Below are 27,324 nucleotides of genomic sequence, written 5' to 3' on the forward strand. Positions count from 1 at the left end.
AATAGATTTCGAAGTGACAGCACATGTTCCAAAAAAAAAAAGATTTTCTTACAAATACATTCTGCCGGTACAAAAAAAATATTGTTTGAAAATGTGTTGTGATTTTCTAAAAAATTTCCTCTGTAAAAGAAAATTACAAATGATCAATTAAATGGAAAGAGTATCAATGTTAACAACTAATTTATAATAATAATATTGCGGCGCTTTAAATGTTTTATATTTTGGTATAAATATTTACTTTTTTCTTTCTGTGACTTAGTCAGAGATTCACGTAATGCGCGGCGATTCCCTCCCAGCATCAGATGCATACGAGATTCGCTTTCACTGGGACACGTCGGTCTGAGCTGAGCTTTGGCTGATCTGGAAAAGCGTTTTCACACCGGTCGCCCGCCGCTGCTGGGGCCCAATTCATAAGCGCATTTTCATTGCATTTTCGCACATTCATAACTCTTTAATTAACTATTTTCAACACTTTCGTGGGGTCCGTGGCAATCGCATCCTGCTCGCGGTCATTTGCCGAGATCCGATGAGATCCAGAGGTCCACTTGCATTTCGCATTCAGCATTTCGCATTTGCACACCACAAACTCTCTCGCCCGGGGATGAGAAGATGACTTTCATTTGGCCGGACTCCTGGTCACTGTCTATTTGCGTACTTTTACCTGTCCCAGCCAGTTAGTTAGTCACTTTGGCCAGTTACTTGGTTAGTCAGAGACAGCTGTGGGTCGAGCTACTGGTGTTTGCCCGTCGATATCTCAGTCTGCTGGACGCCATCAGTGTGCTTTTCCAGTTGGCCATGGCAACTGTTTGTTTGGGCCGCATCTATTTGACAACGCATATAATTTGCGCATCCATCGCCAAGAAGGGCAGACCGCCGCATACCACGCATATTTTTCGCAGATGTATCCGCGACTTTCCCTTTTCTGAATGGGGTTATGATTATTATTATTGGCACTGTCACTGCCATTAGTTTCTGGTCGCTGACTTGGCGTTGGCATAGATTCTCTGCCCTGAGAACGTGATCGGCTTCTATTTGGAATATCTTATGAGCACACATAGAGAAAAAATCACCCATATCAATTTGTCATTGTCATTTTTATTTTAACAAGTCATTTTTCAGCGAACTTGAAAATGATTCCACAATTCAGATACCGAATCCAATACCAAAAGATTAAGATTGTATGCGATATTAAATATCAGATGCAGCTTTCAAAATACTTCAAAGTATAAATACCTTTTTTGCTTTTATTTATTTAATATATTATTTTATTTTATTATTTTTTTATTATATTAGACAAATTGCTAATTATTATGCAAAATAGCTGGATATAAATATCATAAAATTATCATTGATTTTATTCGAATTAATGTAGATTATAAAGATTCGTCACTAACTGCATTTTAAATATTACGTATTAACATTAATTAAATAAAGTGATATATTTTTAATAAAATTGCTTTATTAAAATTCAACTTTTTTATATTTTATGCTAATTTCATAATCTATTTTCAAATTTAAATTTTATGACAAAATTATAAAATGAAAATTATGAGAGCCGATTAAAATTGAAATATATTGATTTCTAACCGGCAGTAAATTGGAAATGCAAACTAGCCGTTCTGTTCACCTCAGCCGCTCGCTTCAAGCGCTCTACTGGCTTGAAAGGGAAATGCTTTTACTTACTTTTACAAAATCTCATTTTCAATTAAAGCCCAGACAATTAAGATTACGACTACGATTTTCGGCACTTTTGGCCCGCTCTCTGCCGTCCGGGTAAAAGTAGCTGGTTGTTTGTTCGCTGGTTTCCCACCGGCAGGAGGCTGCGTCTGTTGACAATGTTACATGAACTTCGGGCGAAAGCAGCGCAGCGGCAGCGACAACTTACAAATTACAGTAACAATGCTTTTCCAGCTGCTGGTGTACCGCTGCAGCGCGGCCGACGCTAACGGCGACGTCGATGCCGACTGCGCATTACCGTTGGCCGGCCAAACGAAAGACTTAAGCGAGAAACTTGCACGACTAGTTTAGGGGAACCGCTTCTGGGGGCCAGGGGGCAGGTGGGTCGGAGAAATGCTTTCGCAGCAGATGAGCATGCCGATGCCGAAGTCACTGCCACTGCCGCCGTATATAAATTGTCGTGTGCGGTGGAAAATTGTATCATTCAATCCTTAACCGTCTGAGCAGCTATACGGCAGCAGCAGTCAGCCTAGACCGAAAAACACAAAAATACAGTTTTCCATTTAAGAGAAAGTGCGTTCGCCGCCGAACTACGTGAAAGTGTAGTGTGGATCAACAAAAGGATTATTCAAAGAACCCAAATCGTTAAACGTGCAAGAACAAAAACCAACCAAACAAAAACGCATAATGGCAAGCCATAAAGTTACTTTCGGTGTCTTGTGTCTGGTCGCCTTGAGCGCCGCCCTTCCGGCTGAGGAGACGCGCGGCCACGCCCGCAACGCCATCGGCGGCGAGAACGACATTATGGATAGCATCTACAGCGACTGTCTGCGCAAGGACTCCGTCTCGTGCGTCAAGTACAAGCTGTTCAGCTTCGTGGACAAGGTACTCGGTGCTCGTGACCAGTTCGCCCTGACCGAAGGTGTGACCGTGGTCCGCTCGCCAGACGCTCCCCAACAGGAGGCCGCCCGCTCCATCTCCGGCGACGAGTCGTTCGAGTCCCTGGCCCTGAACCGCATCAGCAGCTTCCTGAACTCGCACACCATCAAGGTGGAGCTGAAGGGCGCCGACATTGTGCAGGCTGTTAGCTCCACCGGCCGTGCCCTCGAGGATGCCTCCGAGTCTCTGTTCGGCTCCAACGACCCCAACGCTCCCGAGGAGAGCCGTGGCAAGAAGAAGAAGGCCGCCAAGATCCTGGGACCCATCCTCGCCCTCGTTGCCCTGAAGGCCGCTGCTCTGCTGCCCCTGCTGTTGGGCGCCATCGCCCTGATCGCCGGAAAGGCCCTGCTGATTGGTAAGATCGCCCTGGTGCTCTCAGCCGTTATCGGCCTGAAGAAGCTGCTGTCGCAGGAGAAGCACGTGACCTACGAGGTGGTGGCCCACCCACACCACAGCAGCAGCCACTCGACGAGCCACGACTCGTACGGCAGTGGCTACAGCGCCGATGCCGGAGCCTCCTCTGCCTCGTACGGCAGCAGCGGTCACGGTGGCTGGGGACGCTCCATCGACGCCCAGGACCTGGCCTATGGTGCCCAGAAGCCCGTGCAGGCCTAAGATCACACTGGATCACACCACACAATCACTCAAGAAGCAAAATCAGAAACGCGAAATCACACGACTTGAGCTGCAGAGCTCGCCCGCGACTCTCGAAGAGAAACACACATTATTTATCGTTCGTTTTAATTAATTTATTAATTTAATTTATTTTATTTATTTCTCCAAGCAATGAAAACGAAAAAGAATGAACCACACACACACAAGATAATGTTAAACCGGACAGACACCAGAATCAGAACCATATATGTTAGTTTTTAAACTAATAACGCTAAAGTTAAGTTTGTAAAAAGAGCGGCCAGCGAGAGTTACCCCACAAGTTGCAAATACTCAGCCTTAAGTCTAAGCTCGCACAGCACTTCCAGCACTACCCATCAGCCAATCGATCACCCAATTGCTCTATATCTAGTGCACTCTCATCTGTCAGTTTCTACACCTATACCTCTATCTACATCTACATCTCCATCTGTTTCTGTTTCTGTCTCTCTATTTCTGTGCTTTCATCTAAAACTGCATACTGCCTATACCAAAACTCTGCCGATTGCCATGCAATCGCAGAAAAGTACAAATCCTAACTCTTTAATCTATATCTGTACGCTCTATCTCTGTCTGTTCAACTATGTTCTTCACATGCAATTCTAGTCTTACAATACAACAACACCAGCAACAACGAGCATGCCTACTATTAGCTTTAACTTACTAGCTCTAACTCTATCACTATCACTATCTATCAATCTAACTATCTATCTATCAACTGTCTATCATTTGACAAGCTTCCAGATCTTCCTTCCATTTCTCGCCTTCAACTGAGTCATAGTTTTGGTCATTCGCATGCCATCACTTGCCATAGGTCTCCGAACACACATCGCCGCACCAAACTGAACTCATTTTCCGGCTCTATCTCAGGGCCACTGTTTCCTCACTCGACACTCGACACTCGACTTCCACTTCGACTCTTCAACTTTCTCATTTCTCCTATCCGCCATCTCTTTCTGCTGCCTTTGCATCTGTCACTTTCTAGCGCTCTACTTTCCCAAAAAATGAAGTAAACCCCACTGCCACTGCCACTCACACATGCACACGCCCAGTGATTCCGCGTAATGTTAAAAGTATTTTTTTTTCAATATTTTAACTCCTTAAGCGTACTCTATGCATCCGAGCGACTCGAACGGCTTGTCGGCCCGATTGGCGTCGGGCTCACCTGCTCTGTGGACCTAAACAGATTTTTAATTATCAACTTAAAAATGCCTCGTTTATGACATTTGGAGAGCCCTCTAGCCAGCGGCTACAAGTTTCGAGTCGCCAGCACGTCGTCTACTTTAATTTAAACAATTTAAGCAAAGTCGTACGGCGATTTCACAACTTCTAACTTTATAACTCTATAATTCCGGCAACAGTAGTAAGATGATGATGATGAAGACGAAGAAGAAGCGTGAAGCTGCAGATGTGGGCAACTCACACAGATCACAAAACTCACTCACAAAAGAATGTAAATTCCATAGATTACAATCCCCACTCTCTGTCACATATGCATGTCATTAAACACAACAAAATGATGAAAACAAAACACAAAAAAAAAGTTGAAAATCACAGCAAGGAAGATTAATAAATAAAAAATCAATGAAAATCAAGACCAGTCTCTATAATTTATGGCATACCACGGGGTGAAAGCGAAACGACAAAACCGAAAGCTCTATGCATAATTCCAAAGACGAAAACTGGCCGTTGACAAGTCCATCTTGGGCCGAAATGCTTTCATTTCAAGTGAAATTGATTTGCGACCCAGTTGCCCCGGCGAATCTTAAAGATCTGCCCGTTAATAGGTGTAAATAATTATGACTCGAGTCTGGCCAAGACAGGTTAACGAAAACCCAATAAACCCCGCTGCTTTCGGCCGGCCCCAGAAAAAGAAACAGTAACCGAAACAGAAACAGAAACAGAAACAGAAAAGCCAGTTCAACATCGGCCACCGACAGTGAAAGTAAACAGTTAGGAAACCGAAACAGCAGCCGACAAGACCCCGAAAACAACCGCGATTGCAATGAAAAGTCTTGGAAATCGCGGCACATGGCCAAGACCAAGACGCTTTTCAAGCCGCTCTAAATGTGGCTTTTTCCACCGCTGCTGCCCAGCGAATGCCCGCGAAAACAAAAGACAGGTTAATGCGCATTAATGTTAACAACTCATTTGAGCAGCTGCCAAGCTTGAGCAAACATTGACTGACCAGTGTCAGTCTTTTTCTTCTATTTATTGTGGCGAACATAGAGCTCACTTAATCAACAGAGAATTACAAAAATTTCGGAATAAGCTTAGCTGAAATGTATCTCAAAGAAACCGCTTTGATGCCCCCAAATGTCAGTTAGAGCTTAAAAACAACTATTTGGGTGATTTGCCGGGATTATGCCTGCTTTTCAGCTTAGCGATGATTTCGTTTTAATTTCGAATCTTAACTTCATAACTTAACTTCATAATCATACATTTTAGGCAAATGCATACTAAATATCACTTTCCATTAGCATTTTGCGCTTCCACTGCCTACTGTATTTGGCCGTTATGTCCCACAAGACTCACAATCAGTTTACGAAATTGTTAACGTTCTTCGGCTCTTGCCCAGCCTATTTTCGGTTCTGATAGATAGATAGATAGATTTCGTTTACTGCTGCTGAACATGGTAGTATATGCAAATCGACTACCAAAATGAAAGCCCGACTCGGTGATTTGGAGCGAGCAACGGTTGTGCCGCTAGAGAAATGCCGCCTCAGCTGCGGCCAAACTGGTGCAGCATCAGCTGCATCTCATCGGCTGCAATTTCACATTCTGAAAACCAGATAAAAACCACAAAATTTGCAATAATTCATAAGAAGAGATAATGGCGATGGTGGGAGGGGAGCGAGGGGAGGGCTTTGGCGGAGAATCGTGCAGAGTGCCCAATTTGAAAGCAATTTCACTGTCAACTGGATGGGGGCAGTGGGGGTTAAAGCCAAGTGGAGGAGATCGGCTGGGCTGGAGGGGATGGGGATGCCTGCAAGGGCGTCGTCGCAGCGCAAAATGTGTGCAGAATGCTCAGCGAAATGAAAACGAGTTTAGGCTCCGAAAGCAGGTCACCAGAACGTACACAACAACCAGGGGCGGTCCCGAGCCAAAGTTGATTGTCGGCCTTGCAGCACTGCGCTTTCCAGCAAAACGCAGCCAGAAACCAGAAACCAGAAAGCCAGCAAAAATCGGCTAAAAGGAAAATGTACGACGAAGTGAAGAGCCAAAGTGCCTGCCTGACTAATAATATTATTAGGCGCTTGGCATTACTACCACCGCCATAATTTTCCGCTCCAGCACGTTTTTCCCACACTCGATACTCGACAGTCAGACAGGCAGACAAAGCACGCATCTGAATTTATGATTACACCAATTGCTGGCGGAGTTTTGCTCGGCGGCAGTTGGTTTAATCAACTGAGCGCATTTACGAGCTTTCATTGCTTTTGATTAATTGAAAGTTAATTGCCCACGAGCCCCGCCAAGCCGTGAAACAGTTTTGGTCACTCGAGCGCTTTCCGCACGCCTGATTTGCTGCCGCTTCTACTAGCGTCGTTTGTGGTCAATTTAAATTACGCTATCCAGTTAACAACAATCGATCGTAATTGTCGAAAGGCCGTTGCATCGCCATCGCCACAGCGGTTATGTTGTACATTGCGTGAGGACTTTGATTAGCAGTTCAATTTGCATTGCAGGTGAGGAACGACTAATTGCTTTCATTGCTGCGCTCTCGAGCGCTCGAGAGGCAAGCGGTTGAGTCGCTTTGTAAACCGCTGATGCCTAAAGTTGAGGTCGACATTTGGGTCACTTCATTAAAATTGTGGTCACAACAAATAACTAAATATTATTTAGACGTCTGATAAATTTTTTTACGAATCTATTATAACACTTATTTGCAAAATGTAAATGCAATGCAATGTTCCAAAGAACTGACCTCATTCTCTTAACTTCTATGGCGAGGGTCAGTAGACACTAAAGTACCAAGACATTAGAAGCCACTATTCTTATGTCTTTGGACGTACCCACATGCTTTTAGTTTATTATTCCCGTTAATCGTAGAGTTAAAGTGTATACTAAGTTCGTTGAAAAGTGTGTAACAGGTAAAAATAAGCTTTTTTTGATTATATATATGGTTGATCAGGACCCATAGAATAGTCCGAATAAGCGCCTCGATCTCAGGAACTAAAAATGCTACAAAGTTGAGATTCAGTGTGCATGCTCTGGCGGGATCTAAATGGAACTGGGGGATCTGGCCGGGATCTAGTGGGATCTTTGACGGCCTCTGGCAGATTCTTTACGGATCTGGCTGAATTAAGAGAGAGATCAATAGCAATAATGACGACACCTTAACATCTCCTACTTCTTTAGCACATTTTTTACAACGCTTACCACTTAAAAATTATTTGGCTGCTACCAATTTTTTTTTTCGTGCCGATTTGACACCTGCTTGCTAATTTTTTAACATTTCAATTATTTCAAACGCCACCTGTCGGCCATTTCAGCAAGCCAGATGTAATTAAATGTTAAGCTTTCTCTGCTTTCGTTGAGTGCGATCAAGTTCGTGTCTTGACTCTTTCGTTTAAGGAGAAGCACTTTTTTCTGCAGCACCTAAAAGTGAGCAATAGAAATGTTGTTTGTCAAAATGTACAAGAAAAAATAAAAGTTATCGCAAAAATTGGGTGACGACAGTGAATCTGCCCCAAAAGACTTGTAGAAAACCGAAAATGCATATGTAACGGTCTAGTAAGTCTGGCGCAGAGACAGAGAAGAATGGCAATGGCAACGGCAGTCACGCACGAGCTCAATAGCTTAGAACGGGCTAAAAAGTGGGAATATAATTGCGAACGAAACTGCATTTCGGCGGCTTCGCAGCGAAATCACGAAAGCGCAGCCCCGCTGGCCAACAGCATCTGGCTAATTGCCGTGATATTTAGACTAAGACAAAGCGTGAGTTTTTGTGTTTTTTCAATTTCAGGCAGCCGGCCGACATGCGATTTATCCGACTCAGGTATAAAATGCATAAGACCCACCGGCCAGCACTCAGTTGAGCACCCAAAGAGCAGCGCCCGGCGTCATCTCCCCAGTGTATGCCTCAGCTCAAGGATCGCCCAAGGATCCTTATCTCGTCCAGCGTCCAATAACAATACCCAGCGCAGTCATGATCAAGTACGTGTGGCATGTGGCTGCTCTGATGATCGTCTTCTGTTGGCTCTCCAGTGCCCGCAGTGCCAGCTACCAACATCAGAACCCGAACAGTCTGAGCTCGGCTCCCAGGCCCCAAGTCCAGAGCAGTAACCCCGGAATGGGTTCTACGGGCTTCTGGAAGGACATGTCAATGGTCTACCGCATATACCAACAGTGCTCGGGCGATAACATGTCCGTTTGCCTAAAGGTCAAATTGCTAACGGGTTTGGAGAAGGCCTTCCGATCGGCAAAGTCCCTCTCGCTCATGGAGGGCATTCAGTTCGTCAGTTCTGGTGGGGAAGGTGAGGAGACCAAAAGAGCTCCCATCAGTGAAAAAGATATTGAAGCCGTCTTGCCGAGAAGTGTGGACGCCAAGGAACAGGTCCTAAACAACATGATCCTGAAGCGGGTGGGCAACTTCCTACAGGATCACACACTGCAGGTGAGTGTAGTTTGAGACAGTGTAAAGTTATACAAGAACAACAAATAAATACTTTTGATTAATAAAAGGATACCTTTCGTAATTTTAAACTAACAAAAATACTAATCCGAACTAAATACTTAGTTTGACTTTCGTTTATTTAGAGAAATTATAAAAATGAGAGAAATTGTAATTGCTTTCCGAGTAATTTATAATTACAAAATGTGTATAATCTATAAAAGTCTACTATTCATATTTTAAGTCTTTTTGTAAACATTTATTCAACATCTTTTTTTTTACATTTTACTTCAGGTGAAATTCGACAACGAGGCAAATTCAGTGGAGGGTCGCAAGAAAAAGGAGAAGAAGGGCAACGGCGCCATGATCATGATCCCCCTTCTGCTGGGCGGCACTATTGTGCCCCTGGCCTACGGAGCCTTGGCCATGTTGGCGGGAAAGGCGCTGATTGTGTCCAAGCTGGCCCTGGTGCTGGCCTCGATCATCGGAATCAAGAAGCTGCTGAGTGGAGGCGGCGGCGGAAAGGAGTCCTCCCACGAGGTGGTCGTCTCCTCGGGAGGCCATTCCGGCTGGGGTCGGGAGCTGGACACCGCCTACAGCGGCTGGAAGCCGGCGGCCAAGGAGTCGGCGGGCAGCGCCAAGAGCCTGTGAGCTCGCATTTGCATTTGGAAAGAGAAGTAGCTCGAGATGGGAGATTCTCGGGAGATTATCGTGGAGAGTGAACCAAAGAATCGAGCGCCGCACGAACTGTCTGACTAATGTCTAGTTTAATTCGCCTAATCGATCCTTAATTTAACGAACTAAATGTGTGTGTTAGGTTTAAGTAAGCCCTAATTAAATATAGTAAATTCTGCTACCCGAAATTCGCATGAAGATGAGTTTTTTATGGTGTCGTGGCCGCTCCCCGAACATGAATTTATGATGACAATTAAGTTTCATTGAAACGGGCATACGTGCGTGCCAAAAATGGCAGACGAAGCTGCTTCGCTTTCTACCAAACTCAATTTCAGATGTATATATATAATGTTCCAACAGCAGCTGATTTTTGATTGGACTTTATACCAATGGTATGTAAGAATACCTAAAAAGAAATTTACTAAGTAGGTATTTAAAAATAAATGCTGTGCTTTCAAATTTTCTTTAGACACTATTCTCCGCTTCTCTATTATTGAACAAATTTGTTTTGTTTGCTCACATTGGTGAAAAATAATTAACATATTTGAACATGTAAAGTTTTCCATTTGGATTCCTTCAAATAATTTCCCTGTAAATTCCACAATGCAGAAATTGACTGCAACTGCACATGCAGTTTTCTGCTGACCTGCACTTGCTGAATGCAATATTCATAGATAAAATAATGCCCGGCACTTTCCTGGCTTCTTGGCTCTGATGTTTTCCCTCCCTGACCATTGTTGTGGCTACCTTCTTTGGTATGCGACAATTTCACTTTTGGGCCACTACACGAAATATTAATGAGCTGCTGCCGCTCAGTGTAGAACGTTGAACCTGGAAAACGACGCGACGTTCCCAGGCCCCTCGCTCACTTATTCAGTTTGTTAGTTGTGGGCGCCCTTTGCTGGCGCACCACTGACGTCATGGGGGGACTTTCATTAATTGAAAATTACCCAAGCGCACCAGGGGCAGAGGCATGTAAACAGCGCCGGGCTGCAAACTCAAGCCGGAGCTGAGCTGGGCTGAACGGAGCTGCCTTAACCCGGAATTCCATTCCAGCCAAGCGAAATGAAAGTGAAACTTTGAAAAGGTGTCAATTTTGGAGATGCCACTGAAAAGGGTTGGGGCTGCTAAGCGGGTGGGGCCGCAATTGGGGATTGTTTGCCTTGAATGTGCGATGCTTTAAGGCGGCTTTATCTCTAGAGCGAATATTTCGCATGCCTATTTGGGTCAGCCAACGAAATGGCCAACTATGGGCGAAGGGGGGCCATCAGTAGATAGCTTGCGAATTAATTGAGCACACTCAATTGAAGTGACTGGGCTTAACTGAAATATTCGACGCGTAAGACCTTACTAACTATCTGTACTGCCATGAAATAAACTGCAATTACTAAAACGTTTTAAGAGCTTTAAAGAGCACTTTTCCTCAATAAAAATATAACTTTGATTTTAATATCGTTTCAATATTGCATCACTCAATGTTTAAAGTGGCGCAGCTGAAGTTATATAAAATGTTAGCAATTAAATTACTTTTTACTTTCGTTGCGCACGCACAATGCTAATATATTTCTTGAATATATATTTAACTTGCATTATATTGACTGTTTAATACTCTAACTGGGAAAGAAAAAAAGTATTTCGCGAGTAAAATAGTTTGATAATTTTCAGATACATTCAAAATATTAAAAGAAGCGGAATAACTAAATTTGCAAGACAGACTAAACAATTTTTACATATTTCTCCAATTAGCTTGTGTGTAATAATGTAAGAAATTAATTGTTCTCATCCCGAAACTTGTAAATTAAAAAATAAAATATTTTAAGTTTTTTTTTGTCAGAGATTTTTCTTGTAAAGATACATATTTAGAAGCATTTTGGTCAATATAGATAAATCTAAAAGACGGTCTGAATCTGAAAAGGGCCATTGCCGAAAGGGCATTAGATGAGACACATCACAACGTGACAGTGGCTGGCATACCCAAATCCAAATCTACATCCACATCCATCCATATGTTCACGTGCACGGCATTTACATATTCCATCAACGGATTTTGGGCTCATGTTGCCGCTTTGGATAATCGTCTGCGAAATGTCGAGTGGCTTTGCATCTAGATGCGAGCTGTGTGTTTTGTGTCTGTGCGGTTGTTTTCGGCAGCATGCAAATCTGCGGCGTAGCTTTCTTTTGGGGCACTTGCTCGTCTAATGCGTGAATTACCGGCTAACGATGAGCGATGGACGCTGGACGGTGGAGCGATGGGGTGGGAGGCAGACGTGTGGCAATTTTTGAGTGCTGCAAATTAAAGCGACATAATGCCAATGAAACTCTCGTGCGACAGTCGCTGTGCATCCGTCGACGGCGATCGGATTGGCATACAAAAGTGCAGATACATTATGCGAGATGCCCGCTGGAGGCACAAACAAACACATAAATAAAAAGCAAAATTAAAGTGAAATTTCCTCCGCGGTGCCGCCGCAGCGCCAGCAAACTAGTTAATTTTCTATTTTACTCCAATTCAAGTTGCGGTTGCTTTCGACCATCGCCGGCCATCTTAAATGGCGCTCTTGATTAACCACCCACCGCCCACCCCCGCCGGACTACCACGAGTGTGTGCGTGTGTGTGCAGTCTGTGTGTGGGCAACTGCAATTTGAAATGAAACCGCTGCTGCCGGCACTTTCTGCTGCACTCAAGATTTACACAGTGCTGAAAGTGTGCCATCATCAGGTGGCGCCTCAAAGGTGCCTCAAATACGTTAGCCACTTTACAGCTCGTTACATTTCACCTGGGTCTGGTGTGTAATCAAATAGTACAGAACTAAATAAAAGCTCACAGTCCTTCAACCAAATAAATATGCAAAGGATTTGTAAAAAGTGGAAGCACAGGCAGGCGTCTAGTTGGGAAACAAGCGGCTTTCAAGAGCTTATCCTCCCTTTTTGCAGTGAGGTAGAAGCCTGACATGATTTTAAAGGTGTTGCAAACGTATTGTGTGCACAAACACAACATGAAAGTAAATATGTAATGGAAAATTCTGTTTATTTTGTGCCCTTTAGCTAAGCTAAAGGGTTAATTAAATTGAATTTAACCTGCCAGTTATTTCTAACTCTGAAGTGACCTACAAACAAAAATCCCTCCTTTTAAACTGTATAATGAAGAGCTGGCAAAGTTAATCCAGGTTAGTTATAGTTGCAGCCTTGTTTACGTAAAGTATTGTTCTAAGCATTAAACCACATGGGATTAAGATTCTTATAATTCCAAATTTTAGTCCTATAACTTTAATTCACAAAGCTTTCCCTTAAAGCGACACGTAATGCAAGAAAAGTCAACATTTAAGAGCTGGGCGATCTGTCTATTGGCCCCCTGAACAATTGGCCTTCTCCTTGTGGCAGGCAAACAGCTAACTGCCGCCGAAGTGTGTTGACAAACAACAACTGCCAATCGGACGAGCTCTGCCAGCGTAAACGGCGACCGCGGCACCACGGCCACTTCGGCGCACCTGTCCAGGTGTCGCTGCCGCGCCTTGGATGGTCGGCCACCAAGACTGTGCGACTCCGAGTGCGACTTCGGCTGCAACCTGGCCAGGTTCGTGGTCGGGTTGTTTATTTAAATTCTAAGCTCGGCTACTGTGTGCCAGGGGCCAAGCGGGGCAGTCGGGGGGCTCGGACCACTTGCGGAGCGCTAAAGCGTCAACGTTGTCGTTGTCGTCGCTGCTGGCCAACGCTGCCGCCGCTCTGCAGGCCGGGAATAAAACTCGATCCGCGTGCGTCTTCTAGCCACAGTTTACCGGTTGCCTTCTGACCGACAGATCGAACACGCCAATCGAGCGCAGTGCACTCAATCAAGTGAACACACACACACACATCCCCGTATCGCCAGGAAGTGGCAGGATATCAAATCAGCGCAGCAGTGTCGAGTGTTTGTGCGAATCATTCAAAACAATAAATACGAAAAAGGAAATACCCATCCCGAGCCATGTTCAAGTTCGTGTGCCTTTTTGCGCTGATTGCCTCCACGGCGGCGGCTACCTCGGAAGCGGACAGCCTGCTGACCAGCGCTTTGAAGATGGTCAAGGACTGTGGCGAGCGTTCCATGGTCTTGTGCATGAAGGTAAAGCATTCAGTGGCCAGTAGCCCGAGAGAAACCTATCCTAATTCCTGATCCACCCCAAAGGAGCGAGCCCTGCACTACTTCGATGCCGAGAACGGGGATGTGCGGCTCACCGAGGGCATTGCCCTGGTCAAGACCGATGAGATCCCGGTGGGTCGGTCCCTCAACGAGATGCAACTGCCCGAGGAGGTCGAGGCCCGGGAGGCCGAGGTGGACTCTCTGCTGGTGGAGCGCGTTGCCCGCTTCTTCGGCACCCACACGCTGCAGTTCAAGGTGCCCAAAGACTCCATCCAGGACATGCAGCGCGCCCTCGAGGAATGTGAGTATCTGGCTAGTACCCATCGAATCCCACATAAATTACAGTTCAGGTCTGGCCAAGACATTGCCTATTTGGGTTACTAATGCAAGCGACCAGTTCGGGCAGATGGCTCTGGCACAAATCCTGTTTTCACTGTTAAGTCGCCGCCATATCGAGGTCATCCTGTGATGCAGCCAGATGTCCACATAGCCACATGGCCATATCGCCACATAGCGGTGCATTGGCAGCTGGTTATCCAGATAGTTGGCTATTAATTGCACTTTAGTCAGGCAGTTAGCAAGGCTTACTTTCTTTTTGTGCGCAGCGGCTGCAATTTCCGATTTCCAATTTCTATGCGCAGCCACATAGAAAGCGGTCGATCCTGTTCGCTTGCTAATTATCTGTGCTCCAGTTGCTAATGAGCGGTCAGCTCCGCTTCAGCGAAAGTAATGCAAATCATATAACTAACTACCAAATCGTTCCCCCCTCTGCAGCTCGCGGCAAGAAGAAGGAGAAGAAGAAGTACCTGATGCCCCTGCTTATGCTCTTCAAGCTGAAGATGGCCGCCCTGCTGCCCCTGGCCATTGGCTTCCTGGCCCTGATCTCCTTCAAGGCCCTGGTCATCGGCAAGATCGCCCTGCTGCTCTCCGGCATCATTGGGCTGAAGAAGCTGCTCGAGTCGAAGAAGGAGAACTACGAGGTCGTGGCGCACCCGCACTACGAGCACGAGCACAGCTACGGCCGCTCGCTGCCGGCTGACGACTCCCAGGCCCAGCAGCTGGCCTACGCGGCGTATAAGCAATAAGCTGCATGCCAAATATTCTGAATGCTGAATGCTGAGGCAACCGTAATCAGTGCAATACTCGGAGGGCCGTCTAATTTATCTATTTATTTAATTTATTTGTATAGCATAGTTCATGCCAGGCTTACACACTTAAGGCGCCATCAAGAGAAATAGAAGGAAAGCTAAATCCCGAACCCACACAAATAGGTCTAAGGAATCAGCAGCTGGGGGCTGCCGCCAGAGGGGAAAACCTGGCGTCGTTTAATCTAATCTTAAAAATGACTGCCACTCTCGTATTAATACTCAGAGCTTTATTGTTTAAAACTCTACGCTTAACTTAACTTAACTCAACTGAACTCTTAACTAAACTATGAAACTAAACTGCCTAACTCTGAACTGCCGCTAGGCGCAGCAAAAGCCCCCCTGGCCAAGCCCTCCCCCACACAAATCAATAAAAGAAATGCCGCATTTATCTCGAACATGTGTATTGCTGTCTTGCTGTTTCAATCGAATATCGCTCATACGCAGCGAAGTGCTTTCACTCTTTCACCGGCTAAGGCGAACTGGGGCAGCGATATCAATTGCATGGGCGACACACAAAATCACGGAGCAAGATCGCCGGATTTCACTTGAGCCAGCTAGTCAGCCAGTCAGCCAATCAGCCAGGCGTAAAGCGCAGCAGAAGCCTCTTCCTCGGTCTCGGTCAGTCATATATAAACACATATGTATATCCAATGTCGCTCCAGAAACTGGCTCACATCTCGGCATCTCGGGAAAATCTAATGAAAGTTGCGACCTGCTTTTTTGTTTTTTTTTTTTTGCACACGCAGTGCAACACGTACGCCCCAAACAAATTGGGTGTGCGGATGAGAGCATGGATTCCAGTTCCAGTTGGGAGCACGCCCCGCGGCTGCAATTTATGGCCGTGGCCTGGCATCGCCATTCGGCATATAAATGGCCAAAGCCGACAAAACCCAAGGCTCAAAATGGCCAAAAGGCCAGGCCGCCGCCTCGTACGTCTTTTGTTTTTTGTTGGTAACTATTTGTAAACAACTGCAGGCAACTGGCAGTGAATTTCAAGTATTGGCGGTGAAAGTGTTTATTAATACAATTTCTTTTCTGTCGCTGCGCTTTGCAATTGGAAATTTATTAGCTGTCGGCCATTGCCCGCGACCTGGCAATGAAAGAAAACAAACTTTTGTAAAATTACCAAAGTTTTCGGCGACAACCGCACGGGCTGAACCGTAATTCCAAGGCCAAAAATCCTTGAAATTGGCCTAGCTGGCTCGAGTAACTTGGCAGGAGTCTAAACTTTTCGAAACTTTATCTGATCGCCTGTCTCCTTACTTCTCGCAGGGGAATTGGGCTGTTCTTGTCCTGGGGTGCTAAGTTGTCAGACACTTTCTTAGGGGGATATTCAAATCTCTCCCACAGCATAGACCGCGAAAATGCTCACCTGCTTGTGCTGCTGTTGCAGTCAAGTCTCTTGACGTGATGGCATCACTAAACCAAAGTCTTAACTCTTACTGGCTTCGCCTAAAAGTTTGCTAGGACTTAACTCTCGAACTCAGAGGATTATTCTACTCTTTTCTATGCCGTTTAGCTTCATTGTGAAACTGGTTATTTATTATTAAAAGAAACGTACATCTTTGTTATACAAGTAATAATGTAATGTTTTGAAACTTTTTCGATGTTTTAAAAATAAATGTAAATAATAATTAAGCGAGTATAGTTATGGAACTAAAAAAATGTATCATTATAAATATTATTGTAACAACAGAAAAAATCCGTACAATATATATCTCACAGCCCAAACTTTTTTGGAGAATCCAATGTTATATAAAAAATACATTGTTTGCCTTTGAGTTCGGGTTTTCCTTAACAACTAAGCCCCATTGCTTTACCAAACGTAAATCGGTTTCCCTCTTTTCCGCTTGTTTGTTTTCTTAATTGACTTGTGGCAATTTTCAAGTTTTTCTCTGTAAACGATGGAACATTTCTGGTAATTCCCTAAGCGTCTCCGTTTATTTAATGGACCGGCATTAGCAATGGTAATTGTAAATATTCCGCGTGGTCCGAACGGTGGCGCCTCCAAGTATTTCATAATTCCTGTGGAAATACAATAACTGCTTGCATAATGGCCGAGATGTGCGAAAAATTGGCCACCAGTCGACGCAGCTTTGGGTCGTGTGCACTGACCATGACCATGCCGGCTTAAATAAGAAGCGGCCCAAGACGATGAGCCCCTGGTTGGCGTTGATGTACAACAATTTCCGTTATTGGGCCATGTGCAAAAACAGCGCGTTAACTGAATGAGAGCAGATTTGGCCAAAAGACCAGTCGGTCATTGTATAACAAGATGTGGCGGATATAAAACAGAAGGGTCAGTTGGCCAGCGGGCTCAGTTGAGATCAAAACACTCGACCATTATGTCGCCACTGGATATCGTTTTGCTCCTGGTCAGTTTCCACCAAGTGATTGGCAGTGACTTTTCCGCCATGAGTTCGGAGTTCAAGCAGTGCGTTCGTGGATCGCAGAAACCGAAGATCAGTGAATGTTTAGGAAGATCCGCTCTGAACTTCATCCAGAGATTGGATGAGACCGATAACGTTAAGTTCGTGGAGGATTTTGTGACAGTGAAAAGTGAAACAGCTGCAGTCAGATCTCTGTCAAATGTGCTCGACACGGATCCAGTGGACTTCCGCGGTATCCTCGAGAATGCTGGCGCAGTGATGGGTCAACGGAGTATGGAGTGGCATATGGACGGCCTTTATCCTGGGCTTATGTTCAAAATAGGTCCCACAGCGGATGCGAATAGTGTGGCCGAGTTCGTCCTCGATGGAGCGGCGCAGGGAGAGCGACAATTCGGATTCGAAGATCCCTCAACCGGTATGATATCAGTGATTTCCAAATCGTTGCAGATACAATTATTAATAAAAACCAAACTTAATCGAAATAGATATTTAAGTATTTATTTATTTGTGCATTGTATTGTAAAACTAAGCTGCAGAATGAATACCAATTTATTTACTTGCACACATATGTTACCAGAGTTTAACATTTTAAATGAAATTGAATTTATTTACTTGCACACATATGTTCCCAGATTTTAAGATTTTAAATGAAATTGAGTTTATTTCAAGGTGAACATGGTAAAATGTTCAGAAATGTTCATTGAAGTATTAGTGCAACATTTTCTGTTGTGTTCGGTGAAGAAAAAAATAATAGAAGGACGTATGCAAGCCAAAAGACATCATTCCACCTTTTAATACTAGTCAATATTAAAAAATATTTTTTACAAATATTTATTACTACATTTTCAGGTCGCGTCTTGACCAAGCAGTATTTACTGCCCTTTCTTCTGGGCTTAAAGTTCAATCTGGTGGCTTTAGTACCCCTGATATTTGCTGCCATATGTCTGCTGCTCAAGAAGTCATTATTTTTGGTCAAGCTGGCCATATATGTGAGCAGCTTCTTGGGACTGGGCGGAATCGTTGGTGGACTTGGAGGATTAGGTGGTTTGGGCGGTGGTTTGGGCGGTGGTTTGGGCGGTGGTTTTGGAGGTGGCAGCTTTGGCGGTGCGAACTTTGGTTTCGGCGGCTTTAATGGCCACCGTCCAATTGGCCAATTCCCCGGAAAGACTACGGTATTTGGCCAAGGCCAAGATGAGTTCCACCACCAATACGATGTGCACGAGACATCCCCATATCGTCGTAGTGAACGAAAAGTTCGATTCGAGCAGCCTCGAATGGCGGAAACGCCGGGCCAAGCACCTCCAGTCAACCCCAAACCGCCCACTCAAGACCGCTTCTACGACTTTGAAAACCAACGCAGGCCAAGTAACAAACTATTGGCAGCCAGTGTGGAGCAGGAGGGCGAACTTCTGTTGAGAAACTTCCAGGATCCTCACCGAATGGAAGGCTGGCAGGCGGTGGATGTGAGATCGCTATGAGCACATAGTTTACACTTGAAAAAAACAATTGTGTATATAAAAATCATAGTGCGTTGTGTAGGGTATTTAAAATGTATCTATCTATGTAAATAAAACATCATTATCATTAACTAACTTCCCCCACAGACCTTAATTAATAATCTATGTAGACTATTAAATAAAACTTAATAAAAAAAAACAGAAGACAACGCTGCAGTAGAGATTCCCGACTATCAGATACCCGTTACCCGACAGAAATTGAAAAAAAGCGAAAGAAACTAAGGAATTGGAAATACATATATACTTAATGGGGTAGAAAAAGCTATCTTCTGCCGTTACATACTTATCTAACAATCTACATACCCTTTTATTCTACTACTAAAATGTATAAGTTATATAGTTTTTGTATATGTATCACAAAATATTCACCACTCTATTTTAATATGTTTGCTTACCCACTATAAATTATGATTAACTTAACGAGCACGTTACTAACTAAGTTTATATGTACTCTAGAACCAAAAGACATGATTTAGTTTATATAAATAAATAAACAATAAACATGATAGTTTATTGATCATTCAAAGGTACATATTTTTTCTAGTGCATCTAAACTGTAATTAGCGAAATGTAACGAGGGCTTTCCAAAAACGAAAGGTAACTTAACAAAAATTTCGGTTTCAGTTTTCGTTAGGTCAGGGTTCAGCAAGCAAACTTCCAAAAACATTTCTATTTGATTCCTATCAACAGAGCATTTTCGTGCTTTGACAAGCCCGTTAATTGTTACCCCCAAAAATGATCTAGGCACTATAAGTAACCGAGCAGAGCAATTGTCTGGGTTATTTGTGGTTCAAGAAGCGCTGAATAAGGTTCCATTATAGTAAATAAATATGTGGCGCGTCGTTTTACTACAGTGCTTTGTGTTTGGTAGTTCAGTTCTGTCTTTAAGTCACAAAGGAAACGAAACTTCAGCTGGCGCGTCCACTTCCTCATGGAGTCCTAGAAGTCTGGGCAGAATAATAGCTCACTGCATGGGTGGTGCGGATGCTTGGCAGTGTCTAGGCTCCGAGAGCGAGCGATTGCTGGATGGTGCCACCAGGGATAACAGCACCTGGCAGATCACCGATTACCTAAGCATCGAACCACAGGTTGGTTTCAGCAAGTCGGAGACGAGGCGTATGGATATGGGTTTACCCGGGAAACTATTGGAGCTGGTCCAGGGAAGAGCACTGCGTCTTCAGCTGCCACGCCAGTTGACCATTTCAAATGCCATCGATGACTTTGGCAGCGAGCTGGGCCTCGATCAAGGTACTTATGCGAGCGTAGATGATAAAGTCGATAAGTTAATAGGAGGATTTGGTAGTTTCGAAGTGCATGCAACATCCTACGATAAAGATAAAGATAAGCTAAAGAAAAAGAAAAAGTCTAAGAAAAAGAAAAAGAAGAAATCTAAGAAGAAAAAGCCTAAGAAAAAGAAAAAATCAAAGAAAAAAAAGAAGAAAGACAAGTATAAAAAGAAAAATAAAAAATGCTCCAAAAAAACAGGTCGCAAAAAGAAGGACAAAGACAAGAACATGGCGATGATGGGCGGCATGATCATGATGGCCACTCTGGCTCAAATGTTCCTAGGCAAGGTCATCCTCATCGCCGGCTCGGCCTTTATTATGGCCAAGATCGCCTTGGTCATATCGCTGCTGGTGAGTAGAATCTGTCCCTAGAACAGTTCCGTCCAAATTGTTGGCGCTACGCTTCTCTTCGCAGGGCAGTCTAAAAAAGGGTTCGACTGGTCACAGTGGTAGTGGAGGAGGGGGTGGCACGGAGCACGTGGTGGTCCACTCCAGCCACGAGAGCGGCTGGCACCGCAGCATGCCCACCCACGACACATACTCGCAGTTGGAGCAGGTGGAGGAGCCACCGTTGGGCAGCCATATGGAGTACTACCAGGCCTACCAGATGGAGCCACTGAAGCGCCGCCTGCATCAGGCGGCGGCCTACCCAGATCAGCCACGTCCAGAGGCCACAAAATCGACTCGGGGCTTTTTTTAGAGATTAAAATCAAACTCCTTGTGTGTCCATACAATCGAACACAATTATTATACTTAGAAATCACTAGCCAATAAATCTATAAGGATATACAAAAATAAGAGTCGAGATCCTCGAGGAGAAGAATAAATTAAAAAATTAATAAAAAAATATTTTACTTTTTGCAAAAGTGTGGGCGTGGTTTCACCCTTGACCGAAAATAAAAAGCAATGAAATTAAAATTCTTTTCTTTTTAATGCTCGATCTGTGGTAACATATTAACTAAGATAACTAAACTTAAACTGGAGGGCTGTCGAGTGTAAATACAAATTCATATAGATTGGGCTAAGTGGGAGCTTTTTGGAATCATTGGATCTTTGGTAGTAGAGCTGCTGACCCCGGAAGGAACTCCGCGGCTCCCCTTATCGGGATCCCTTGGCGGCGGGCGAAGGGGATGCGGCCACGTGGGGCATCCAGGCCTGGTAAGCCTTGTCCTGCATCATCATCTCGTCGTCGATGCTGCGGTGGTAGGATCCTCCGTCATGGCCACCAGTATCGTACTCACCCTGGTGACTGGACGAGTATGTGTGGCTCTGCTGCACCTGTGGATGCTTGACGATCTCGTAGGTGGTCTTCTCGCCGCCGTCGTGACCCACCAGTTTTTTCAGCCCGATTATAGCACTGATGATCAGCGCAATCTTGCCCACAATCAGCGCCTTTCCCGCTACAATGGCGATGGAGTGGTATGCCATCTTTAGAATAGCGGTCTTTAGCAGAACGGCGGCAATGAAGGGTCCCAGATACTTTTTGTCATCCTTCTTTTTGCGACCCTCGCTTTCGCTGGCTGGCATAAAGTAGCCGATCACGTGCTGCAGCCAATCTTGGCCATTCCGCTCGCCAAACCGCAGCAACCGTGGTAGATTCACCTGCAGCTGGTGACTATGGACAAAGTTGAGGAACCGCTCCAGCAGCAGGGCGTCCAGACTCTTCCCCGACATGTGCTCGAGATCGCGATTGCTGAGCTGGCTCTCGAGCAGGCTGGAGCGTCCACTCCGCGTGTCCTGGCTAAAGGACTCCCGTCGCACCAAGCTAACGCCATCCACGATGCCCAGTTGTGGGACCTTCAGAGCCCGTCCCAGCAGGCGAACTCCCTGTATCTTGCAGCACCAGAAAACGTCCTCGCTATCTGCACACTGCCCATAGATATGACGCACTGTCCGCAGCAGTCCGCTCTCAGTAGAGTTCTGATTAAAGTTCGACGGGGCTTCCATGGCCCAGGCCTGAAAGGCCGCCAGCAGCAGGGCGATGAGCAGACCCAGACGCGATTCCATTCTGTGCGTATCTCCAATCCTTGTGATCTCACTCTCGTAGTTCTCTCTATGCCGTTTGCTGCAGCTGCTGGGAAATCTCTTGGCCAACTGATCTTGTGCGCCAGATCGTCCACCAAATTTATACACTTTACCTTGCCACAATTAGCCAGGCAGCGTTGCAGTCGGTGTTGCTTTTGCTGCCAACACCACTACACTGGAAAAAGTAACTTAGCTTTATTAATATAGTCAATAAGTTTCATAAAGGGATTTCATAAAATAATCGTGTTGTGAAAATAGTTTTGAAATTAAAAAAGAAGAGTATATTGTATTTTGAGTATAAGGTAAATAATAAAAATTTAGTTATTACAGCAGAGATTATACATATATCTTCCTAATTACATTATTCGGTCAACATCAAGGTAAACGCCAAAAGTCTGAATTATTCCTAAACTTTAAAGATATTGTAAGTCAATAATATCATGCTAAATGGATAGTTTGGCCATGCCACCTATTTTTTCTCTATTTTTAGAATTTTTACACAATTTCCTGTGGTTTTTCTCCCAGTGCAACAAAGCTGTTGGCTATTCAGAGCGTAGTATGCATGATGAGTGCATGCGGCAGCTGGAAACTGCCTGCAAGCTGCAGCACTAAAGCAAAGCTTCGCTGCAGATTTAGTGCAACCGGCAGGCTGGATGCAGGGGCCAATTTCATTGCTCATTGCCGTAATTAGCAGATCTGGGCAATTATTCCAGTCTTTATATCGGCGGCCCGGCTTAATAATATTTTACACCAGATCCGACGCCCACTTTCATCGGCACAAGCTGTGAAACCGAGGCGAGAGCCGAGATCTTCTCCAGTCTCCAGTGCTTTCGATTGCTCACGCGAAGATTTGGGCATACATACATATTTATCAGACGGGCGCATCGAAACCGAAATGAATGCTGATTGGGTGGAAAATTATAGAATCACACACAGATGTGTCGCCAGCAGCAGGAAAGTTAATGAAAGTGCCGGCTCGGAATTATCCTGGCTCGAGTTCCGATGAACGAAATTGCTGGAAGAAAGCATGAAATTAGAGTGCCATGAAGGATATAAGATTGTAAGATTTAGTCCGAATCGAATTTGCTTAGTTGCTCATTAAAAAGCTTAAATTACAACCTATTAGTTCTGATATCGTGCCTTTTTAAAAGTAAATTTGCATCTTAATGTTAATATTAAAATTAAACAGAACCGTATGCCTTAATAATGAAAATAAAATAAAATATTTATGCTTCGGATTTGGCAAAAATGTGTCAGGATTTGAAAGGATTATCTGCCATTCTTTGCCAAGTTTGCCACGTGGATATGTTGGCTAATTGGATTTAAAAATGGCATTTGTTTAATTGGCGCAAAAATTTAATACCTTTATATCGACACTTAGTCCTAATAATTAAAAACGTTAGGTAATTGCTTAATTTGCAACACAAGCAGACTGCAGGCTCAAGTCCAACTTTTTCCGAAGAAAGCAAGCCACCTTTTCTGCCGACAACAAAGCCAACTTTATGCATACTTTCGGGCTGAAGAAGAAAGGTGAAAGTTTGGCCAGTGAATTTCGCAAAGTGTAGCAACTGAAACAACAAACGTTGGAACACCTCCGCGGCGCTCATGCATAATTTATGCTCGGCGCTCCTCATTTATGAAATATTAATTAAAAAAGCCGCGCTGACGAACATCTAATGATGGGATTTGCAATTTTATCGCAGCGAAACACGTCGCGGATAGTCGGACACGAAAAGTGTTTTTCTTTTTATTTTCCAGCGGGAAAGTGCATATCTCTGCATAAGTTTCGGCTTGTTCTACATAGCCAGCCGGAGGACAAGCACTGCATTCTGCGAATGTGAATGCAGAAATGCAAAACACTTGCCGCTGCATAATCCGTCGGCGATAATTTATGATAATGCACGTTTGGTTCACACGCAATCCGACTTTCGACGGACTATCCGCTGCTAATAGGCCGAATACTGCAGCAGCCCACAATTTGCAGTAATTGGCGTTTTGTGTTAACAGCGAGCAAACAACCGAACGCTTAGTGATCGAAGCCAATAGCAGCGCACACACTGAAAGAAATTACTTATTAAATCAAGCGCAAAGTAAAGCCGTAAATACACTTAAACGTTCAGGGCTAAATGACTTTCATCCTGAAGGTCGCTATCAGTGACTTAAAGTAAGTCCTAGTTCTTCCTGATCTAAGCCCAAAACTATTTCTATATGTATACATGCAAGATTATATAAATATTATATCTTATCTATCATTGGCATTTTTAAATCCAAAAAGGTTGTTTGCATATTTTTATTCAGAATTGAAGTCCGAAAATTATTTGATAATTCTTCCATAGTTATGTTTCCAATCTTATTTAATTTTCGGTTTAACAAGTATTTTTTCCTCAGTGCATAAACGAATAACTCCAGCAACGAACTTGGCCAAGATCGTCACGATGCTTTTCCCCCAGTCCCGGGCGATTTATTTGGCCTTTGTCTCTGCGTTCGACTCGAACTCAATAAGGCAGAATACACAATTCTGTGGCCATTTGGCTGGGAACCTTTTCGCCACCGAACAATTGCATAAAAGAAAAGCTGTGGTTTTCCGCCGCTGCATTTTCACTTTCACTCTGCGTTGACATCGAAGTTCGCCCCCGCCAAGAAAACCAAGATAGCCAAGCCGGAGATGTGGGCACAGGTTGCGATGGCTGGAGGGCAGCGGCAACTCGCAGGTCGCAGCTCGCAACTTGGAACACCCGCCTCCTCTCCTCAATCAAATTAAGTGCCGCGGGCCAATTACGTTTCACTCTGACCCCCAACAACTGATGAACTGCACCGCAGTTGCCACAGCGTGGAAAGCCGGAGCGTGACTATCGTATCCGATCGGACGGACCGACTGACTGCCTGCTGTCTTGATGAATTTATTATCCGCTCGTCCAGAGCTCTTGCCTCAAATTATACGTCTGTTCGTTTGTTTGTTTTGGCCCTATACAAGACCATTTTCACTCACCATTGCCATTGCCCCGCTCAGCTCGCCAGAACTCGGAGTCAATTCAATTTCATGTCTGATAATTCGCTGGCACGTCTCCTAGTAGGCGGCAAAAATACTCTGTGGCGAATTTCAATTTCATTCGCCCTGCGGCCAGCAACAAGGAACTCTCTTGAAAATAACGCTTTGCGTTTGTTTGCCAGCGAAATTATTCACAAAAATAGGCATGCCTCTGCTTTTAGGCACAGGAAAAAAATGTTTTCAACTTGGATCAATTGAATAGCTAAAACTAGAACATCATTTATTGATTCCAGTATATGGTTTCCAAGTTTATAAGGCACGCTTTTTTCAATGTGAGAGCAAAGCTTTTGACAATCAAATATAAACCATATACGCGGTTTGGCTATCTCTTAGCTAAAATCAATTTCATTTTTAAAATTAATCATTCTTTTTTTTTTGGTGCACTCCCGAAACAGTCAGTCTAAAAATAGCTTGTCACCTTTAAATTTCATTTTCGGCTATACTCGTTTTTGTGACCTGATATTTCCTTTGAGTAATTCAATCTGCATTATAACATTTGTACGCCATTTTAGCGATGTTCTTAAGGATTTCAAGATTTTCCGTCTTGGTCTGTCAGTTTAAAAATACATCTTTCGCGCAATTTCTTTTCTACAATGAAGCCGTAAAAAAAGTTTTACCGGATGACCTTGTGTTTTTAGCAGTGTGGTTTCCTAATTTTAGGCTTATAAATAGCTTTCGCTCTCCATTCAGTTAAATCGTTATACTAGATTTTTTCCGTTCTGTTCCAAACTTTTGCCCCCCTAATTTCATGTGCAGCTTAACGCAAAATTACCATATCTTTCCGCGTTGTCCTAATAGCATATCAGCGCTAAATATAATTTAATAAAGGAACGTATTTCATTGTGATTTGCCCGTGTGGTCCCTGATTTTTGAGTTAACAAGTCCCTCTTTTTCCTTTTGTGTGGTCCCAAAGACGCCAGTTCATAAATTCGTTTCCCCGCGTATTTGAATCTGCGACATAACGCACTTCATTTGGCAGCACCTCGAGAATACTAGGCAGTGTTTTGGGAATTTGGCAGTGCATATTTGCGGTGAAATTCGGAGTCCGTCGCAGGAGTCCCCATATGAATGGCAAAGCAGAGTTCACAGCAATGTTAAATGCCAATCAAGAAGGCCAGGTATCGAGGCATCTCGGCATCTAGGCATCGACGATTGCAGCTGGAAAAGTCGGCATCTGCTCATCAATCAAGCTGGCATTCAACAGGCCGCAATAACCACTCTGACGTGGCCGGTGAAGAAAGTGCTGTGCGAGTCAAGTGATTTTACAGACATCCCCAAAAGCAGCCACATCACATTAAGCACTGGCATTTCGCAATTCCGTTTAGTTTGGCCACATTTTAGGTGAATTTAATGCTCTGGCAGTGTCGTTTTCATTGCCAATGCCGTCGCCGACAATACCGGGCCACGGGCGAAGACTTTGAGCCATGACAGTCGGTTGGCCAAAACAAAATTTCATTTCATTGTGCACATTATTATAATTTTCTGGCCTCAGACAAACGGCGCCCGGGGCGGATACTTAATCCTGGGTGCAAATCTCACTTGAGGAATTTGCGCAAATAAATCACAATTTGAATACTCTTTTGGGGTGGGTGGGTCAAAAGGGATGGTCGAATTCGTTTTTTCTGTGCTTCCCTTGCGGTCTTCCAACAAATGACCAGGCTTAACCCCTTGCCAGGCGTACCTTTTTGCCACAAAAACGCTTTTCGACTCCGGTTCAACGGCCTGCATGGCCATCATGACCATCATGGCCATGGATGATGATAAATTGAGCGGCAGGCGAACGTGACAACGGCCGAAAAAGTGAAAGCCTCGGAAGCTGGGACGGTGAAAATGCTGGCCAAGGAATGGATGGTTGGTAGGTTTTCGCGCAACCTTTACCACCGCTCCGCTCCAGAGTTCACTGCACAGTTTGGTGCATGTAAACATGTCGGGTGAGATCGAGATGTAGTAGTATCTGCGATTTGCAGCTTGGGAAGGCTGTGTCTGGGGCTGGCGCTTTTATTTTATTATAGATACCTTTTTCGATTAGACGGAACTTTCACGGTTCACCGCCGGCTTAGGGCGCCACTCGAACTTGACTCTTTAATTGTCAGCGGTCAGTCGCTGCGATTTGATGGCATCAATTAAAGACGGCTCATTGGGGTCGGCTGCTCGACCATTACGCACTTTCGCATTGTAATTGGCGACACCTGAGAATTTAATTGCCCTCGCACACACACGAGTGTCCGGTGGC

The 27,324-nt window shown here is 44.4% G+C and overlaps 6 protein-coding genes across 6 annotated transcripts; 5 read left to right on the top strand and 1 right to left on the bottom strand.

The window, feature by feature from the left end:
* The first annotated feature begins 2,128 nt into the window (after positions 1-2,128).
* Positions 2,129-4,818, top strand: LOC27207009. The gene has a single exon (XM_039295049.1). The coding sequence runs from the start codon at positions 2,365-2,367 to the stop codon at positions 3,229-3,231; it is 867 nt and encodes a 288-aa protein (XP_039150983.1). The 5' UTR covers positions 2,129-2,364; the 3' UTR covers positions 3,232-4,818.
* A 3,487-nt stretch (positions 4,819-8,305) lies between these two features.
* LOC6726937 lies at positions 8,306-9,757 on the top strand. The gene is made up of 2 exons (XM_016176187.3): positions 8,306-8,887; positions 9,179-9,757. Exons 1-2 carry the CDS (start codon positions 8,420-8,422, stop codon positions 9,533-9,535), a joined length of 825 nt encoding a protein of 274 aa, XP_016033433.1. The 5' UTR covers positions 8,306-8,419; the 3' UTR covers positions 9,536-9,757.
* A 3,543-nt stretch (positions 9,758-13,300) lies between these two features.
* LOC6726938 lies at positions 13,301-15,219 on the top strand. Its single transcript, XM_002102304.3, has 3 exons — positions 13,301-13,658; positions 13,722-13,977; positions 14,451-15,219. The coding sequence occupies exons 1-3, from the start codon at positions 13,524-13,526 to the stop codon at positions 14,759-14,761; spliced, it is 702 nt and encodes a 233-aa protein (XP_002102340.1). The 5' UTR covers positions 13,301-13,523; the 3' UTR covers positions 14,762-15,219.
* Positions 15,220-17,141: 1,922 nt separating this feature from the next.
* LOC120285031 lies at positions 17,142-18,782 on the top strand. Its single transcript, XM_039295327.2, has 2 exons — positions 17,142-17,629; positions 18,064-18,782. The coding sequence occupies exons 1-2, from the start codon at positions 17,170-17,172 to the stop codon at positions 18,690-18,692; spliced, it is 1,089 nt and encodes a 362-aa protein (XP_039151261.2). The 5' UTR covers positions 17,142-17,169; the 3' UTR covers positions 18,693-18,782.
* Positions 18,783-19,430: 648 nt separating this feature from the next.
* On the top strand, positions 19,431-20,781 carry LOC6726939. Its single transcript, XM_016176188.3, has 3 exons — positions 19,431-19,979; positions 20,217-20,368; positions 20,433-20,781. Exons 1-3 carry the CDS (start codon positions 19,562-19,564, stop codon positions 20,715-20,717), a joined length of 855 nt encoding a protein of 284 aa, XP_016033434.2. The 5' UTR covers positions 19,431-19,561; the 3' UTR covers positions 20,718-20,781.
* A 167-nt stretch (positions 20,782-20,948) lies between these two features.
* LOC6726940 lies at positions 20,949-22,126 on the bottom strand. The gene has a single exon (XM_002102306.4). The coding sequence runs from the start codon at positions 22,022-22,024 to the stop codon at positions 21,116-21,118; it is 909 nt and encodes a 302-aa protein (XP_002102342.1). The 5' UTR covers positions 22,025-22,126; the 3' UTR covers positions 20,949-21,115.
* Positions 22,127-27,324: the final 5,198 nt, after the last annotated feature.

The sequence above is a fragment of the Drosophila simulans genome, chromosome 3R (genome assembly GCF_016746395.2).
Source record: "Drosophila simulans strain w501 chromosome 3R, Prin_Dsim_3.1, whole genome shotgun sequence".
Classification (NCBI taxonomy): domain Eukaryota; kingdom Metazoa; phylum Arthropoda; class Insecta; order Diptera; family Drosophilidae; genus Drosophila; species Drosophila simulans.